We start from the raw sequence: 19,511 nt of genomic DNA on the forward strand, positions 1-19,511 counted from the left end.
TATATCCCGGCTACAGGAGAGGGACCTGGAGGTGTCCCCGGCCCCTAACTTCTGCGGCGAGGGTGAGGGAAGAGCCTTGAGGGGAGGCGGGCCCAGGTGAGGGAAGGGAGTTGGCCCGGGTGGGTCGGCGGGAAGCCGGGAAGGGGAGAAAACAGGCACAGCTGGGCGCGCGCCGGGAGGGATGGGAAGGGCCCGTGGACCGCGGGGCGAACCCGGGGAGGGCGGGGGGATGCCGGGAGAGAGGGAGGGACCTGCGGGCGGGAGGGCGAGAGGCTCGGGCGAGGGAGGAGGGCCAGGCGTGCGTTGCGGAGCCAGCCGGGGACGGCGAGGCGGAGACAGGCCACCGGCCGCCGAGGGTGCCCGCCCAGGCGACCCGCCCTCGCGGCCGCGGTGCGGACGGACGAGCGGTCGGCCCTGCGCGCAGGAGGCGCCCGGCCATGTTCAGCCGGAGCTCCCGGAAAAGAGTCTCCAGCCGATCGGTGAGTGTCCCCCGCCGAGCGGGGCCAGTCTCCGGGCGCCCCGTCCCGCCGCCAGCGCCCCTGTGCGGGCGCCCTTCGCCCCGCGGCCGCGCACCTGTGGCCCCAGGTACGCCGGCCCCGCGAGCGGGGGTGCGGCCCGGGCGCGCGGGAGCGCTCGTAGGGGCTGAAGGCGTTAAGTCCGGATCCCCAATCCCGGGGAGAGCCGGGCTGGGAACCGTGACCCTGAATGTCACAGTCCGGGGGCGCCCAGGGAAGCCCCCTCCTTTGCCCCTGCCCTTCAGGCAGGTCGGAATCCCGGTACCCAAGCCGTAGCGTCCAGCCCTTTGGATCTCTAGCCGCGAACCTGACTTTGGGGCGGTTTGGGGGGGTGTCCCGTGATGCTCCCTTCCCGGGAGCATCAGCCTGGTTCAAGGAGAGCACGCAGTGGTCGCCTCTCCGGGGCTCTGGGGAGCAGAAAGGTCTTGCTTTTGTTTCTTAGAAACCCGTGACCAAGGTGTCTGGGGGAGACAAAGCCCCAGCCAGGGCCATTTCTTCGTGCCTTGGTGCCCACGCCAGAGGCAGCCCGAACTGGGTCCGCACAGCCGTACCCAGGCGGGAGACCACCCCTGGGGCCCTGCAGCTCCTGCCCCAAATCTCCCAACGCAGAGAGGAGCTTTGAAGTAGAATCAGAGGAGATGGGGTGAGAAAGGCAGGCCGTCCTGCCTGGGACACAAGTGGGGCTCTGGAGGAAGCCCGGTGGTGGAAACATGCTTGTGTTGTCTTTTTGTTTTGAAGTTGACCGGACTGGGGCGGATCGAGAGAGGCCAGCCATGTAACGCCTGCGGTGACCAGTGCCCGGGGTTTGCCTTGCATAAATGGAGGTAGGACCCCTTACGTAGGATTGCTGGAGACAGCACCACTGCAGGGGGAAGCTACACAGATAAACCCACATATGTGTATATATGCACACACGTGCATTTTTCGCCTTTTAAATGCACTTGAAGTCACATGGAAAGAATGCAAAGGCTGTTCCTTTAAGAGAGGGACTACATCTGCTACAAATATTGAAGGTGGAAGTGGCGGCCAGACACTGTGGATGCAGGAGGGCCGGGCTCTGGCTGCATTTCCTTGATGTGAGAGTTTGGGGTCTCTTGTACCACCCTCTGTGTCTAAGTCACTCTGTCCCAAATGATTCGACTTAGGCAGGACAGTTTTTCCAAGTGCCACAGTACTGCATATGTAGGATTCCTGGGACTAGCTGGTGTTTTCCAATTGTGTTTTTAATTCAGCCTCTGTAACTCTGGGTCCTAACCACAAACCCACCACTGCCCGCCTGTGCTGTGTCAACCCTCTTCGGTGGCCAGATGTTTCTTATTAATGTGCCGTGAATGTTGACTTCCAGGCAGCCCCAGCCTGGATTGGAATGATTATGTTTGGGGGACAAGGAATCTGGGTGCCCTCCCAGTACATCTGGCTGCTGAGGCTCTGGCTGGGAAAAGTTAGGGTGCAGGCTGACAGGCTCTGTTTGGTAATACAAAGAGAAGAGATAGGTTCTTCTTGGCAACTTCATGAAAAGGCAAAACTGGTGACAGGACAAAATTCTTCAGCATTGTAACCCATTCTCTCTTGGCTTAATGCATCTCCCTCCCTCACCCCCTTACCCTCAGCCCCTACTGCCCCGCTACCTCATGTCCCTTTGAAGAAGGCTGTTTCTGGGCACTAGGGAGAAAGCCTGCTTTGATTTGTTTTGTTTCATTTTCTCCCACTCTGTCCCTGCTTCTCTCCTTTTTCCCAGTTGGTCCTGTGTGCTGGGTACCCAGTTCTAAAAAAGCTCCCCGCCAGCTCCTTCAGAGATTAAATGCTTTTGTTCTTGCCTCTGATGGGCTGGCAACCTCTCTGCCTTTGTTTCAGGGTACTGAGCGCTGCCCTTATGGCTCCCGAGCCTTTAATAACTTCTGTGTCGGAGGCAAGGCCGGGTGACCTTATAAATATGTAATGGGCAGACATAGGCATCCATCAGTCCTGCTGATGTTGTAGCCCCAGTAGGTGGCTCTGGACTGGCCCCTGGTGTGGCCCAAATGTGAAAGGGGCGACATGCGGGAATATGTGTACACCCGATTTTGTCAGGCAAATCCAGTGTGACAGCAAGACTGGTCACTTCCTGTTTGATGCAGCCTTTGCTCCCCTGGGGGTGGGAGGCAGAGTGATGAACAGGAGAGTGACTTCTGGCTCCTCGCCTACTCTGGAGCCTTTAGTGACTCAGCTTGTGATCAGAGACCTGTAGGGCAGTGGTACAGTGTAGGGGTGTGGCCAGGGTCCCCTGCTTCCAATCTGACCTCCAGCCAGTCACTCTCCCTGGGTCTCAGTTTTCCTGTCCCGTTAAATGGGCATCATAATGGTACTTTCCTCACAGCTTTATTGTAGGGATTAAGCCAGATATTGAAAACACATTGTTTGCCCCATACCAGGTACTCGATAAATATTAGCTACTTCTGTCAGTTATTTTGAGCTTCCTCTCAGCTAGTGCCTGGGAGGAAGCATAAAGAGCTCACTAGAGGCTATAGGATCCTCTGGTCACTTCAGATTGTCAGGGCCTTTGCGTCTTGCAGAACCTTCAGCGATGTCAACCCAGCTGGTTCGGTGAGGGGAAAACAAGTGTTTTATTTTCAGCCCATTATGGAGCCTTTCTTTTGGAAAGAGAGCCTTTAATGAGGCTGGGATGGGTTTTCATGCCCAAGTAGTTTCCCCACCAGCAGCTGAAAGCCTCCATGAATGGGGTTTTTATGGCATTTCCACTCATGGCTGGAAAGGAAACAGCTTCTTGCTTTTTGCCCCTTCCTTTTCCCTCATGGGCATGCTCTTGGGTGACCTTTTGGAGAAGAGGGATAACCATTTCTGGGTTATGGCACAAGATTCTTTTTTGGCAGTTAGAAATCCCTGGCATGCTCCTTTTCCAGTGCTCTGACTTGGGGGACCTCTGAGCTCCTGGGAGAGACAGTCACGTCTGGATAGGAGGAAAGGCCTGACACAAGGCGGAAAGACTGCCTTTGGTCTGTTTCATGGAGAGTGAATTTGCCTTGTTCCAAAGCACCACGACACCCTAAACACTGCCATTCCTGGACCTCATCTGTTCTCTTGGCTTCCACATGGTCCCCCTCCCCGGCATTGTCCACACAGCAGGCATCTCCATCAAGCAGAACACACTTGTGTTCCTGCCTTCAACACCGAAGTTCTAGGGAGGAAGCGAGTTGTAAACAAACTTTGCTTCCCTTTCTGGCGTGCTGGGGCTTTGAAGTCGGAGGGAGCTGGGCTGTGGCCTTGCTCTGGTTTTGCCAAGCTGTGTGACCTTGGGCAGAAGACTCAGGCTCCCTGAGTTTCATTTTCCTCAGCTCTCACGCTGGGATCTCGCCTCTGAACAAATATTTGAGGGCCTGCTTTGTGCCAGGCTCTCGACAGGTGCTGGGGATACAGCGAACAGGACAGACAGGGTTTCTGCCCTTGTTCAACAAATAATTACATTTTAGATAAGGTGGTCTGGAGAGGACTCTCTGAGGAGGTGACATTTGCACAGACATTGAGATGAAGCAAAGGAGGAGGGTTCTGTTGATTCAACCTGGGGCGAGAACCACCAGTGTCTGCATCTCATGGGAGCTTGTTAGAAATTCTGAGTCTCGGGCCCTGCCCTGGACCTAATGAATCTGGCTTCAGGCCTTAACAGGGTCCCCAGCTGATTGATGTGCGTGGTAAAGATTGAGGAAAGCTGAATTACAGCACCTGGCACTGCTCACCCCAGCTCTCTCTCTGCCCTCTGGGGCTCCTGCGTGTGATAAAGTTGCCTCAGGTTCTGTGGAAGTCTGTTATATTTTATGGAGATTTTCCTGAGGGATCATGCTCCTTCATCAGTTATAGCGTCACCCACACCATTTGGTGGCAAATGAGGGGATTTTTAGGAATTCTAAAAAAAAAAAAAATAACAAAACCAAAAGAATTTCTAGGCCTTGGAGAAGAGAGTGATCGTAACTGTCAGCCAAAGGGCTCTCTTCCACCCAACAGCGTAGGGCAGTTGGGGAGCAAAGGTGGGCATTGCTCCCTGCAGGTGACCTGGTCGCCCCCCCCCCGCCCAAATAAAAAGCAGCCCCTCACGGCAGCCCAGGGCAAATCCCACAGGGACAGGGCTGCTGAAGGAGTTCTCATTAAGGGGAAGATTAAGGCATCTTTGTGGACTGTGGCCAGGAGAAAATCATTAATAACTAGGCACTTAGTGTACTCTGCCATGAGACAGCTCTCCAAGCGGGGCTTAATTGGACTTGGTTGTTTGTACCTAGTTTGAGCAGGGAAGGGGAAATAGCCATTTTGAAAGGGAAGATTTGCCCTTTGAGTGCCTCGGCACTGAGGAATAGAGATAGTAATAGTGATACCAAAGCAACGTCAGCAGTGACCAGGCTGTATGCTTACTCTGTCCAAAAGTGTGTCTCCCTCTTTGAACATACATTTCTGTCACATCTCACCAAAGCCTGTGAGGTGGATGTGATACTTTTCCTGACAAGGAGACTGAGGCTCAGAGTGGTTCCGTCATTGGCCCAAGGTCTCCTGGCTACCGAGAATGAAGCTCGGATTTGTCTCTTAACACCCAGCCTGCTTTCGCTGTGACTGTCTTCCCTGTGACTTCTCTGTTCTAAGGAAGAGGTCACAGACTGGAGGCCCTCGGCTCACACCCAGCCTGCATGTGGGTTCTGTTTGGTCTGCACAGGGCATTAAACGAGGGACTTTTTCTAACATTAACAGTTAGGTTTCCAGCTTCTCTTGAAGAATCCCAAGCTGTGGTAACACGGGGCCGACTTTCCTGTGTGGCGGTAACTGGCAACACATGAATGGTCTCCGTTTGATGGGTGTAGTCTTGGCTCATTGTGGTCACCAACTTTCCAGTTGCTTTCGGGGACCTATTTTCTCATCCTTCCAATCTTGTAACAGTCCTTGGAGCTGGGTGCAATTATTTATACCCCTTCTAATATATAAGGAAAGTGAGTCTCAGGTTTCACAGCGTGCCTAAGGTTCTGCAGGCCCCAGTCAGTGCTATTCCAACCATCTCTGACTTCAAAATTCTGTGTTCTGGACTAGGACTTCTCAGACTTGGCTGGCATGTGAATCACCAGGGGATCCTGTCCAAATGCAGATTCTGATTCAGCAGGCTCCAGGGCAGGGAACTAAGATGCATTTTTTAACAAGCTCCTGGGTGATGCTGGTGCTGCTGGTCCAGGGACCATACTCTGAATAGGAGTTGGCAAACTAGGTCCTGCTGGTCACATCAGACCCTTTGCCCATTTTGTATGACTCAGAAGCCATGCATGGTTTTTAACATCTTTTAATGGTTAGAAAAAAACCAAAAGAATGCTATTTCATGACATATGCAGATTCTTTGAAAATCAGGTTTCAATGCCCATAAACTTATCTGAACAAAGTCACTCCCCTGTGTTAATGTATTGTCTGTGGCTGTCTTTGAGCTACAATGATAGAGTTGAGTACTTGCGAGAGTGTACAGTTTATAAAGCCAGAAACATTTACTATCTGTCCATTTACAGAAAATGTTCTCCTATACCACTCGTTGAGGAATATGCAAGTAGCTTCTCTTAATTTTAGAAGAAAGATTTCTGAGAACCTTTCGGATTCAGGGCTGGAAGAAACATCCCCTCCAACCTGGATGAGAATGGTGCTAAAAAATCAAAGGCAACCAAAAAACCAGGGAACAGACTAAAGCCATTTCTAAAGGGCATATGGAGATGAGGCTTGCAAGACCAGATCAATGAACCGCCAGTGGAGTCTAAGCTCCTTGTAATCCCTTTAACGTTTCAGCTTTGCTGATAAATGTAGATTTGACTCTCGCAATAAAAGGCGGGCTTTCAGAACAAGCCTCCTGGAGTTGCACTTTGATGAGCGGCTGACATGGAAAGCCCAGAGCAGTAGTAGCCTTGTGAAGTCGTTTTAATTATGCAGAGCGGTTAGTCTGGGGACAAGGGCTGCCTTTCCAGGCAGGATGCTTGGACTCTGAGTGACCGCGCCCCCGAAGCAGTGCTCACTGGGTCAGCCAAGACTGTGCCTCGAACAGCGTCTTTCCTTAGTTGCCCTGGTAATTGTGTTGATTGATGATTGGGGCGGTAATTTGGGGAGACACCGGCCTGCTTTCCTTTAGTGGGTTGTGATTTGGCTAAGAAATGGGTTTCCACTGGATTTTTTTTTTTTTTTTGACTTGAGGAGGAAAAACACTAAGTAAATTGATGTGCCAAGAAAAGTGGGGGACAAGGAGGTGGGGTGCATGTGCATAAGACATGCTTGCAGTCCTCTAGGTAGGGAAAGATACTTACCAGCTAAGAAAAGCTGGTTGTCTTACCTTACTTATGTCTTGGACATTTGATAATATGCCTGATAGAACCTCAAATACCTAAATAGGTTTTTCTCTTGAGGAAATATATAAGTTCATCCTAGTGTGGCTGTTTTAGCTCTCATTTTGAAATAAGACATGGCTATTATAAACAGATTTAAAACATCACACATTCATACACATAAACACACACACATAACGAATATGTAGCAGAGAGAAGAAAACCTTTAATCCTACCTTTGAAGGCAGGAATCAGAAAATCACAGCCAGCAGGACACAATCATTCTGCTATCTGTCTTGTTATAGCCTTGTAGCTAAGAATAGTCCTCACATTTTTAAATGGTTGCCAGAAAAAAAAAATCAGAATTACATTTTGTGGCACATAAAATTTACTTGAAATTTCAGTTTTAAGTCCATAAATAAAGTTTGAATGGGACACAGCCGTGCCTATTCATTTAGTTTCATCTATGGTTCCTTTTGGGTTTCTCTGGTGACTCAGTGGTAAAGAATCTGCCTGCTAAGCAGGAGACACAGGTTCAATTCCTGGGTCGGGAAGATCCCCTAGAGGAAGAAATGGCTACCCACTCCAGTATTCTTACCTGGGAAATCCCATGGACAGAGAATCTCGGTGGGCTACAGTCCATGGGGTTGGAAAGAGTCAGACACAACTCAGTGACTAAACAACAGCATGGCTGCTTTGACAATAGCTGAATTGAATAGTTGAGACAGCCCTCATGGTGCACAGAAGTGAAAGTATTAGGTTAGCCAGAAAGTTCTTTCAGGATTTTCCATAAAATGTTATGGAAAAACCCTAATGAACTTTTTGGCCAATCCAGTATTTCCTAGCTGGCTCTGTATAGAAACCATTTACTCACCCTACAGCTGGAGATATATGTTGTTTATGGTTTGGTGTTTTATTTCCTCAGTTTCATTCAAATTATCATTTATTTATTTATTAAGATTATTTAATAAATTTAATTTATTATTTATTAAGATTTTGTAGAAAATATACATTCTACATATGGTCTTTTATAACTTTTTTCATACTTGGAAATACTTCACGGACATCTTTATATGTCAATATATAAATGACATAAAGATCTAATATATTTATTAGCTTTTAGAATCCACTATATGGATTATCATTGAATTAAATGTCTTTGATTCATGGCTGCTTCAGCTGTTTTCCCTTGCTCTCTATCATATGCCACATGACAATAGTTCTTCTTGTGCTATGACATGCTGATGTAGAGCTCTTGTCACATTGTCTTCTAAAGAGATGTTGCCAACTTTAACCCCCGTTTTTTAAAAAATTGGACTATATTTGTGTGTTTTCTTTGAGGTGAAACTTTGAAACATCTCAGCTTATGGAGCAACCTGGCAAGTAATCCTTGTTTAATCACCCTGAGTGACAATTTATACCTGATGAATAGTGAGAGAACACGTAGCATCGATGTCACTATCTTGTTTTCAAAATTCATTCTTGTCTTAACCCTCAAAGTGATACTTACATTCTATTGAAAGATTGCCATTCATCCTTATGCTTCTCTTGTTGAAGGTTGGTGGATAAGGGAAATCTAACGAGTTGTTTTGTAGTCTCTTGATTCAGAAAGCTGGAAGATTACCCTTTAACTCTGTAATTAATGAATATCTCAGAGGGAATTCCCCGTGAACTGAGGAACATTTCCTAAAGGGAATGATTCCTAGATCACTAAGCATTTTGACATCAAAAGGATCAAAAGGATCAAAAGATAAGCCTGTGTTGTATATGGGAGAACCATGGGGGTTGATTTCTGGGAAGAAATATATATTTCCAGGCAGTGTCATAAAAATTTCTGTGAAGCTCGTGAGAGCTTCTGAGTGTCCATTCTAGCTGAGTGGTTAAAGGGACAGGCTTTGAAGATGCTTTGTAGGAACTGTAGTCTTGGTTCTGCCTCTTATAAGCAGAGTATCCTTAGGAAAGTGACTTAACCTTTCTGAGCCTGTCTTGGTTTTCTCATCTTGGTATTCTCAGAGTGGGAATACTGTTGCTTATTACTGTAAGTTATCTTCTAAGGTTATTGTGAATGTTAAATGGGATAATATGTGTGTTGTGCTTCACTGGGCATGATGTGTAGGCTTCATATACGTTTGTGGTTGGAAGAAGGCTTAATGGAAACACAATTGGATAAGGAGCAAGAAGACCTGGGTTCATGGCTCTGACATTGTAGATTATATGACAGAACAAGGCACTTCCCCGCCATGAGCCGCAGTCATTCATTTGCTAAAAATGGAGGTGATGATTCTTGTTGTAGAGCCTTAACTCAGAAGAGAGAGAGAGTGGAGTACCCCTCTGATGTAAGGATTTAGCATCTAAAGGAATTAGACTTCCTGATGGAATAGCAGATTCATATGGTTCATTACATACTCACCTGGGGACATTTACACTTTAGGTTAAATAAAATTAGAAGAATTGGACCCTGTACCCTTACAATCTCTTTGAAGTTGTGATGTTTGTAAAAGCATATGATGTTTGTAAAAACAGGTTGCAGTCTGTAACTGGAAAACAACATTTAAACTCTGCCCCTGGGGTCAGTATTTACAAAGGGTCTTTTTTTTTGTGCCAGGCACCCTTGAAAAATTCATGTTCAAAGCAAAAACCGCACATAATCAAGACAATCCTTACTTCATTTTCTCCTAGCCTGCTTGATAAGTATGATTTTTTCCTTGGTGCCCAGTGTGCCATGCTAAACACTTTCATTTACACAATCACCAATCCCTTACGCAGAAGCTCCCTTTTCTGAGCTGTGAGAAATAAGGATATTTACATAATACCTGAACCCAGATCATACCCTGAAAACTCCTGAGGTGAAGTCTGCACTGTACCTATGTTTTGTTGATACTACACAGCATTTAAAATTTATATTAGTTGCCAACTATTGATATTTTGGATGAAAATTTAGACTTAAGGTTTCCTCTGGAATAATGAAAAAATAATGTAAACAATGACAAATTGTGGCATCTCATATTCCTTGCTTAGTTTTAGATAGAATACACATGTTGAAATTTTTCTGCAGCACCCAACATTCTCTGTTGCTTACCTGGCCTGAATCACCCGTTACATCCCTGGCTGGCCAGGTAGTCATCTGATGTTGTGACCACTGATTTGAAGAAGTGAATGGGGAATATGTACTCAATATGTACTCCTGGAAGGATGCTATGAATGGAAGATTGGAATAAAGGTGCCGCTTGGTGGCAATGTCTGTGCTAAGCATGACATCTAAGCAACTGTACCCTCCCTGTCCCAGAGATGTTCTTGGGCTGGAGCTGACGTGATTGAGGACCTGCTGTGTGCTTGGCTTCTTTCATACATCACCTTTTGTCATCCTCAGAACAGTTTTCTAACACATGTCCTTTATCTTCTCCTTTTAAAATCTGAAAACAAACAAACAAAAAACCAAAAAACTGAAGCCCTGGGGAAGCTAGGTAAAATGTCCTAGGTCAAGTAAATAATAAGTAGTGGAGTCAGGTTTGCAACCAGGTCTTGAGGGCTTGAGATCACAAATTCTTTAACAAAGAGAGAGCATTAAGCTCTGTCATTTTGACTCCCGTGGTCTAAATATAAAACAGTACCTTAGCAAAAACAGAATCTTATATTCTCACTGGCCTGGGGATGACATCTGACTGTTGTCAGATATCAGAAGAACCCTAGGCTAGTTGGCTTATTTGAGGCTGGGTTCTTGAAGGTGGAACTCCTATAAAATTAGAGGGTGTGGTGTTGACCTTATTGGGGTGTCTGAAAGGTGAGAAATTGCATTAAATATAATGCAATATCCAGTAAAAGGCTCCTTGCAATTTCCTAATCAGATCAGCATACATTAAAGGGGGCTCCATTCGGCTTGTTGATAGCTTTGGTGTCAAATTGGGGCCTCTGGGGAGTTTGTGAAAGCTGGTGGTGGGGCTCATTCTTCACACATGCCATTTGCATGTTTCCTAGAGGAAGCATCCACCAAAGGGCTCAGTCAAGGGAGGGAGTTGACAGCACTTGCCTTCAGCCAATCTGAGGTCAAAGCAAGTTGAAAATAAGCAAGATGATCATCCAGTCTTCAGATCTGTGTTTTTGAACTTCTGCTCTTCATTGCTTTGCTAAGTCTAACACCATGCTGCAAGGCAGACCCAAGCACATTTGACTGTCAGAAGGCATTTAATGAGTGTTATTTGATTTTAGTTTTGGTAGACTACCTGGTGATGCAGAAACTGCCTTCACAGTTCTTTAAAGCTGACTCATTATGTGCACATATAACATCCAGAGTGGGTCCTTCACGTTTGCATGCTGAGGAATTAGGCCTCTCGGGGACTTATTAGACCAATGCAGGTGTTTTCTTTCTTCAACGACACTATGAAATTACTCTAACAATGTAATTTCTCAAAGTCTTTTGTTTCCCAGTTAGGCACCCAGGAGTGCTCTGGTCATTTGCATCCTTGATGACTTGGTCTCTGGAGCTTCTCCAGCGACTTGCTGAGTTGTTTGGAAATTATAGTGACAGGCTTCAGTCATCTTTATGAAGACCCGAATTTGGAGACAGTAGGTAACTGGGAGACTCTCCATCATCCTGTGTCTGGAATATTTGAAGGCATAGGGAAGGGCACCATTGTATGTTCTCCTTGGTTCTGGGACACAAAACTAGTAATAGTTGTGTCCAGCTGCTAGGTATTTTGGACAACTTTTTTAAAATTACAGAATCCTGGTGATGACATTTTATGGCAAGTTTGTTTGTTTTTAACTTTTTCTCATGTTGGAGTAGAACCGAGTAACAGCGTTGTGATAGTTTCAGGCGCACAGCAGAGGGGCTCAGTCATCCGTATACATGTATCTGTTCTCCAAATTCCCCTCCCATCCAGCTTGCCACATAACACTGAGCAGAGTTTCAGGCAGGTATGTTTACTATTTTAAATTCGTTTTGATCTAATTGTTGCATAAGCGTGCAGTGCAGACAGCTTGGAAAATTGAACAAAATCAAATGATTTATTAAAAAAAAATAGCATTATCTTTATCACACAAGGTTGAGTACACATCTCTTAGCTTTAGGGTGTGCTTTCCTTCTAGTCTAGTTTATTTATGGTAGAGTTTTATTCATTGTATTCATTTTCTAAAGCTGCCAAAACAATTGCCTACAGACTGGGTGGCTTCAAACAACACAATCTATGGTCCCACAGTTGGGAAGGCTGGAAGTCCAAAGTCAAGGTGTTGGCATGGTTGGTCCCTGCGTAGGCTCTGAGGGGGAATCCATCCATACTGTCTTAGCTTCTGGGGATCTTCTTGGCAGTACTTGGCCTTCGAGGCTTTCAGAAGTATCACTCCCTCCTCTGCCTCTGCCTCCACATGGTGTTCTTCCTCAGTGTTTCTGGCGTTTCCCTTTTTAAGGACTTGTCATTGGATTTGGGCAAGATGATCTCATCAACTTAATTCCATCTACAAAGACCTTTTTCAAAATAAGATCACATTTGGAGATTTGGGTAGAGCTTTGAAGGGACCACTATTCAACTCATTGTAATAATTCTGGAAATAAAGCATATATATATATTTACAGTATGTGTATATTAAATATATGTTTAGTATATATAGTTAAATATGTAGCTATATATTAGCTATATAGTTAATATATTTGAAAACATATGTAATTTCATATTCTTAAGCAGTGTGTCCAATTTGGACTTTGTAAATGTGTTCTTTGTGAAACGACAGTGGTGCGGGAGGGCTGGTCCTTGACTGCGGGGCACCTTTGTGGGGAATATGCCTTACTTGCCTTTCCTGGGCCAGTTAAATGTCTGCAGCAGGAGGGGACTGTACAAGCTGCTCTTCGTGGGTGGATCTCTGAGACGGAGTTTGCTGCCCATATTGATGAATTCAGCTGTCTGAATCAGCTGAACCCCGGGTCATACTATGAAGTCCATCCATCTTCTTTGGGCTTTTGTTGGGCCTTGCCAGGGAGATATATAGGAAATGAACTGGTAGTCTGTGGACAGTTACTTGTTGGAAGCGCTTTTCACCCTGGGACCTTTTAATTAATGTCTAGGCTATATAATTGATTCACTTTCAAAGGGGTAAAAAAAAGTGAGCTTCCTTGGAAAAGGAAATTCTTCATCCTCCTAGAAATCAGCCCCACAAAACCCTGCTGGAGAGGACTCCCTCTACGCCTCCCTCAGTCAGTAACCCCCACCCACCCCCAACCCCGTCATTTCTCTGTAAATACCATCAAGAAAATTATAACACTAATTGTACTCCCTCATTCCCTGATTTCCGTCAAATCCATCATGAATGGATCTAGGCTTTCCAGAATAAATTATGTGAAATAAATTGAAAGCAGATTATGATTTTTTATCATCATGTTTAGCTATCATGAATGGAACGTTAACAATGGACTAGGGCATATTATATTCTAAGCACGTTTCTTGTATTCTTATTTAATTCTTGAAACCCGTTCTGAGAGAAACAGCACTATCCACATTGTTTTCACAAGGAAACTGAGAGGCTGCAAGTGCGAGTTACTTTTTCTGAGGTTACACAGCTAGTGAGTACTCAAACCAAGGTTACATCTTACAACCCTGACTATAGTTTGGACTCTTAAACCCCGCAGTATGTGTCTGGCTCTGGAGGATTCTTATAGACTCTAAACCGTGGTTTTCACACTTCAGTATCCATCAGAATCACCTGGAGGGCTGCTCCCCTTTCTCCTCAGAGTTTCTCATTCATTAGATATCAGCGAGTGATTAGAATATCTAATCACCTCATAATTTATTTAAGTTTATTAGAACATCTAATAAACTAGGTGTTGCTGCTACTGGTCAAAATAGTTTGAGAACCACAGGTCGACACTGTAGCCCTTCTCCAGGACTTATAGTCACATCCATTTATCAGACCAGATAAACATGATTTAAATGACTAGTCCAGTTTACTAGTCCATACGTTTTCTTATCACAGAGAAACAGAGTAGGTTACTATTACCTGGTTGGTATTGTTGAGTGCTTGGAATTTCGTTTGCAAAGAAGGCCTCACCCCCACAAAAGCTTTAGTATAATCTTAGCTTCTTCCTCTTTCCTATCATGTAGAGGCCATGAAATTTAATAAAGTTAATAAAGTGGTTTTTGAGCTCTTTTGTCAGCTGGAAAGTAGAACCAGCCAAGGTCTGGTATCCATGAAGACGACTAAAGATGAATGAGATGTTCTAGCCCAACCAGATAGTAAAATACATTGTAAAGCTACAGAAAGGAAAACACTACATTACTGGAGCAGAAATAGATTTTTACGACAAACTCGGATATCTCCCCAAATCAACCCAGGTGTTGTGGGATGATGATGATCTGTGATAAAGGTGATACATATTTAAAAGCAGTGGGGAAGAGATTCAATAAATGGTGCTAGGACAAGCAGCTTTTCATTTGGAATGAAAAGATTAATCCAAAACTTTTCAATATAAAAAACATTTAAATTTGATATGGACAAATGCTTTTACAAATTGGGAAAGTGAAAAGCATATCTAAATTCAAATATTCCTTCTTCCTTTTTCTCTTCCTGCCTCCCCTCTTATAATGCTGACCACTTACTGGTCCCCAAACACAGGCATAGTTTCACCTCAGGGCATCTGCCCTTGCTGGGACATCCCCCAGGACCAGCCCCCTACAAACCCATCAGTTTTTTCCCTTGCTTCCCTCCAGATCTCTCGTCTTCTTACCTTACGTTCCGTGATCATCTTAAAATTGTGTTCAGATCCCTCCCTTTTCCCTTCCTCTTAACTCTTTGTTTCTTCAGAGCACTTATTACTACCTGACATTATACTTTTAATAGATTATCTTGCTTTTGTTCTCACCCTAGAATTAGTTACCTTAGCTACAAAAGAATTTAAACTTCATGAGGATGTTTTGTTCCATGTTTCCTTTGTTCAGTTCTCTAATACCCAGAAAAATATGTAGTGCACAGCAAGAAACCTACCAGAATCTGTTTACTGAATGAATAAATGGATGGATGATAGGAATCCCAGATGTTGTAAAGGAAGATGAGTTATTTTGACATGAAATAATTTAAAAATTGTCAAAACAAAATTGAAAAAAAATTTGGAACAGATAGGATAGAGACGAGGCCTAGTTTTTTAAGATATGAAAACAGCTCTAATAAAAATATGAAATGATTTATTAGAAAATTGGGCAACTGATCTCATTAGGCAGGTGTTTGAGAAGGTATAATTTGTTTTCATAGTAATGTTCTAATGTTTCCATTTATTTGTGACTCTAGTATAAGTAGCTCTTAGAAAATGTTTGTGATGTCTATATTTAATTAACTATAGCATCTCTTTTCCTAAGAAGTATTAAAACAGTATGCATACTCATGTTTTGGGCTAAGCTTTGTATGCTTCTATTAAGAAGATTAAAAGACCTTTTAAGGTTCCTTAGGATTTGAAGTTGTCTATGGGTATGAACAAGACCCGTAGCTGTGCTAGTGTGATCCAAGAGATGACAGGAAACAGCAAGTGAAAGCAAGTGAAAAATCACCTCTGTGTCTAGGGATGTGGGCATTTCACCACTAATGGGTACCTTTCTCTTTTCCTGTCATGATGACTTGGGAGTCTTGCCTATGGCCTTTAGAGGCCTGGGGACTGAGATGTAAACTCTCTTGTGGTCTGTGGGATTGTACCATCACAATGCAGGTAGTCCTGCCTCGAATGCCAATGCCATGCTTCCCCAGTGAGAAGCAGTGAAAAGTTTTGGAGGCAGCAGGTGCCTTTGGGAAGTGCTTAGTACATAGCCGATGTTTGGAAACTTAACTTCTCTGGACCTCAGTTTCCCTCATCTATAGATTGAGGGAGATAGATTATAGAATAGGAAGCCCTTCTCTCTCCCCCCATCGTTAATACATGGTAATAGTATTGCTAAGGTTTTCCTGCTCAGGTAATCAACTGAAGAGACTTGGACAAGAAGAAATTTAGGAGAAAGAACAGAAATTGTTGACTCAGTCCGCTTGTCTGATGAGCATCCCCTTTTCAGGGTGCTCTCACTCTTCTGCTTGCTTTAGTTGTGGTGTTGTAGAATTGTATATCTGCCAAGTGTGGATTTGTTTGTTCCTTATACTACTCATTGCCAGTTATACCTGCTATTATAGTTACCTACATAAACCCATGACATGAATGTGAGAAGAAAGAAGAGTTGTTATTTCTTTGAAAATTAAGCTGAGTGCTTGGAAATGACCTTAAACAATTTAAAAATATTGGGAAAGAGGTGGAAATTGTAAAACGACTTAGATATTTTTGACAGCATCGTTAAGTTCTGACACTACTTTAAAAAAAAACACCTCAAAAAACAAGCAACAAATAATGCCACCAAAAAAAAAAAAAAAAGACAAACCAACCCAGATAAGAGGAAATCCTGCACTGGGGATTGAAGAAGATCCATTATAGGTGTGTTTTATGGTACTGGATCTGTAAGTGCATAAGCAAAATTCCCTTGCCCACTAGAAATGAATGTATGGTTATGTAGTTCAAGAAAATAAAAGGTATGTATGTATGATTCTTTTGTGATTCCTCAATGTTATAGACACTGCTACTTGTCCTCATGTACATTGTCTACTCTTTAGAAACATTACCTTCAAAGTACTGTCTGGCAAATATTGTATTAAGACAATATTTCCTAGCCCTCCTTGCTTCTAGGGATTGCCATTGACTAAGCTCTAGCCAAAGGCATATAAATAAAAATAGTAAGGACAGCTTCTGGAAAGTGCTTTTGAAAGGAAAGCATGTACCGTTTTTGCTGACTTCTTGTCCATTAGAATGTGAATGTGACAGCTGGAGCTCAAGCAACTACATTGGACCATGAGGTAGAAGCCTTCTGTTGTAAAAGGCAGAAGATGGCATGCAGTGCATGGGTCCCTGATGACCACAGAGACAACAGCACAGCCTTGGACTGTGTAACTCCAGACTGTGTTTACATGAGAGATAATTTTCATCTTGTTTAGGCCATTATTATTTTGAATTTTCAGTCATCTACAGCCACATTGCAAGCCAACAGGACTATAACAATGGGACGTATGTTGTGTTCTCAATGGTTGATAATCCAAGCTGTTCTTTTAATTTTAGGAGTTCTTGCTAAGGGCCAGGTGTCCTATTCCAGAATACACTGTTCTGAGGCAGGGATGCCTTCATCTGAAATCTTGGCGTTTCATTAGTTCTCAGAGTGGATGACTTGTGGTTATAATAGGTATTAGAGAGAGTAATTTTTTCTTGTTGGTCAACTGCTCTCTGAATATGCACTGTTATCTGTCGAGGAATGACCTGGGACAACTCAGGAATGTCATCATGTGGCACTGATTTCACCCTCTGAGAAAGTGCATATCCTGTTTTGGAATGTGTTTAGCACTGCTTATTTTAGGATTAAAGGGTAATAAAGTGAAGGAATACATTTAATCCTTTTGATGGGCCCTATCGTTTTACCAGCAGACCGAGCGGAGGAGCTCGGTTCACATTACACCGTGGAGAGGCGTGCCGCAGCGCTGCTGTGTGGGAGTATGGGCAAGGGTGAAACCCTATCGCCTTTGTGTGCGCTCAGAACGACATGTGCCTTTTTAACCTCGTAATTAGATAATCACCGTCCAAAAACGTTTCTCTCTGGAAAGTCTGCCCCATTGGTTGTATCCCAGGACAGTTTTGCATGAAAGTCTTTAAGCAGAAATTACCTTTCTGATGGTTATTCCTGACCAGCTTTCTCAAATTATCTGAGCAAAGTGTTAAATTGGTAATAAAAAGTGTCTGAGAAAAAATTAGATGACATTTTGGGGTCAAGTTTTCAAAAGGAAGAGGAACACACTGGGAAATGTATTTATAAAAAGCTTAAAGGGAATTTATTCATTCAGGAAAGTTTATTATGTATGTGCTATGGCTTTATGCATGCATGCTCAGTCGCTCAGTTGTGTTTGACTCTGCGACCTCATGGGCTATAGCCCTCCAGGCCCCTCAGTCTGTGGGATTCTCCAGGCAGGAATACTGGAGGGGGTTGCCGTGTCCTCCAGGGGATCTTCCCAACCCAAGGATCAAACCCACATCTCCTGGATTGCAGGTGAATTCTCTACCCACTTGCCATAAAATACAGTAAAACTGATGTCATAAATGTGTATATTTTTAATTCATTGGATGTCCTTCTTTGATACATATGCATACATACAGGTATGCACATGCAGTTTACATAGATCAGTATGATATGTGTGTGTATCTGTGTGTATATATATATGTACATATGTTTTGTTTTTTAACACAAATGGTGACATAGATACTTACTTTTTATCACTTGACTAGATCTTGGAGGACTTTTAACATTAGTGTGTTAGCATATATAAATATTGTTATAGAAAAAAAGACCAGGCCGTAGCCTATTATATAGCTATGTCATAATTTTTTTTAACCAGTTGTCAGCTGATGATCATTTAAGATGTTTAAAATTTATGGATAATGCAGTGGTGCTTTAGCAGACATTATTTGTAGCTTGTCACTGCCTTTTCATGTGACAGTATCTGCTGGGTAAATGCCTAAACACAGAATCATCAAATCAAAATGTACGTGCAAATTAATTAGTTGACTATTACTAAATAGAAAAAATAATGCTTTCCAAAGATGTTTAGATCTATCAGTGTATATGAGGGTAGATTAAGTTTACATGACTGAACATTTAACTTCAAAAAACTTTTTGGAATGCCATTTAAAGTGTTTATTTTGTATTGTGGTAAGAAAGTCATGGGCTACCCAGGTGGTGCTGGTGGTAAAGACTCTCCCTGCCAATGTAGGAGACATCAGTGATGCAGGTTTGACTCCCTGGGTCAGGAAGATCCCCTGGAGGAGGGCATGGCAACTCACTCCAGTATTCTTGCCTGGAGATTCCCCATGGACAGAGGAGCCTGGTATGCTACAGTCCATAAGGTCATAAAGAGTCAGACACAGCTGAAGTACCTTAGCACGCATGTACAAGAGAGTCATAGCTGGGATGCCATCTCGATTTATTATGTTGATACACCACCCTCACGTTTTTGCAAAACCATTATACTGGATTTAACCTACTTGCACTGGGGTAGGAGTTTTTAGGTAACTTAACCCTGATGGAGACTCTTTGGGAATAAGATAGATCATCATCATTATAGACAAGGAGCAATATACTGTCAGCATGCAGTACTGATGATGCCCACAGTACTGAATTCTGGTGTATCAGAGTGCGAATCTGTGTTCTGTCACACAACTGGGTAGAAAGAGGCAGAAGGCTGGTGTTAATGATTTTGGTACTGGTCCGTTCTGCCCCTAATTTTTTTTTAATCTCATCTGAGTCTTGATTTACAGATCTGTAAAAATCATGGAGTTTTGTAAATTGGGAAAGAAACCCTCTCTCCCTCACTGTTCCCATCACACTCTAGAAATGTTGCTTAAACCTTAAACCCAGCTTGAAAGTTATGGTTTAACTGTGTGCCTGGAAACATTTCTTTCTCTCCATCTCCTCTGTATCATGCTCTGCTGGAAACCACTATTATTTCTTGCTTCAACAGGTGCCCTGGTCTACCTAACAGATTTCCCCACTTCTGCCTTTTCACTCCTCTGATCCATTTTCCACCCATCCCTCAGATACAAAGAGGTAGTTCTTATGAAATATTGAGCAGATAAAAATATTAATAAAAT

At 43.8% G+C, this 19,511-nt stretch overlaps 1 protein-coding gene across 1 annotated transcript in view; it reads left to right on the forward strand.

Annotated features, from left to right (window-relative positions):
• Window positions 1-271: 271 nt before the first annotated feature.
• Window positions 272-19,511, forward strand: part of PRICKLE2 (prickle planar cell polarity protein 2) — a 338,377-nt gene continuing 319,137 nt past the window's right edge. Inside the window, exons 1-2 of the mRNA XM_043885876.1 lie at window positions 272-479; window positions 1,254-1,339. Coding sequence (XP_043741811.1) covers window positions 438-479; window positions 1,254-1,339 — 128 coding nt within the window. The 5' untranslated portion in view covers window positions 272-437. The remainder of the gene's footprint in view (window positions 480-1,253; window positions 1,340-19,511) is intronic.

The sequence above is a fragment of the Cervus elaphus genome, chromosome 24 (genome assembly GCF_910594005.1).
Source record: "Cervus elaphus chromosome 24, mCerEla1.1, whole genome shotgun sequence".
Taxonomy (NCBI): Eukaryota; Metazoa; Chordata; class Mammalia; order Artiodactyla; family Cervidae; genus Cervus; species Cervus elaphus.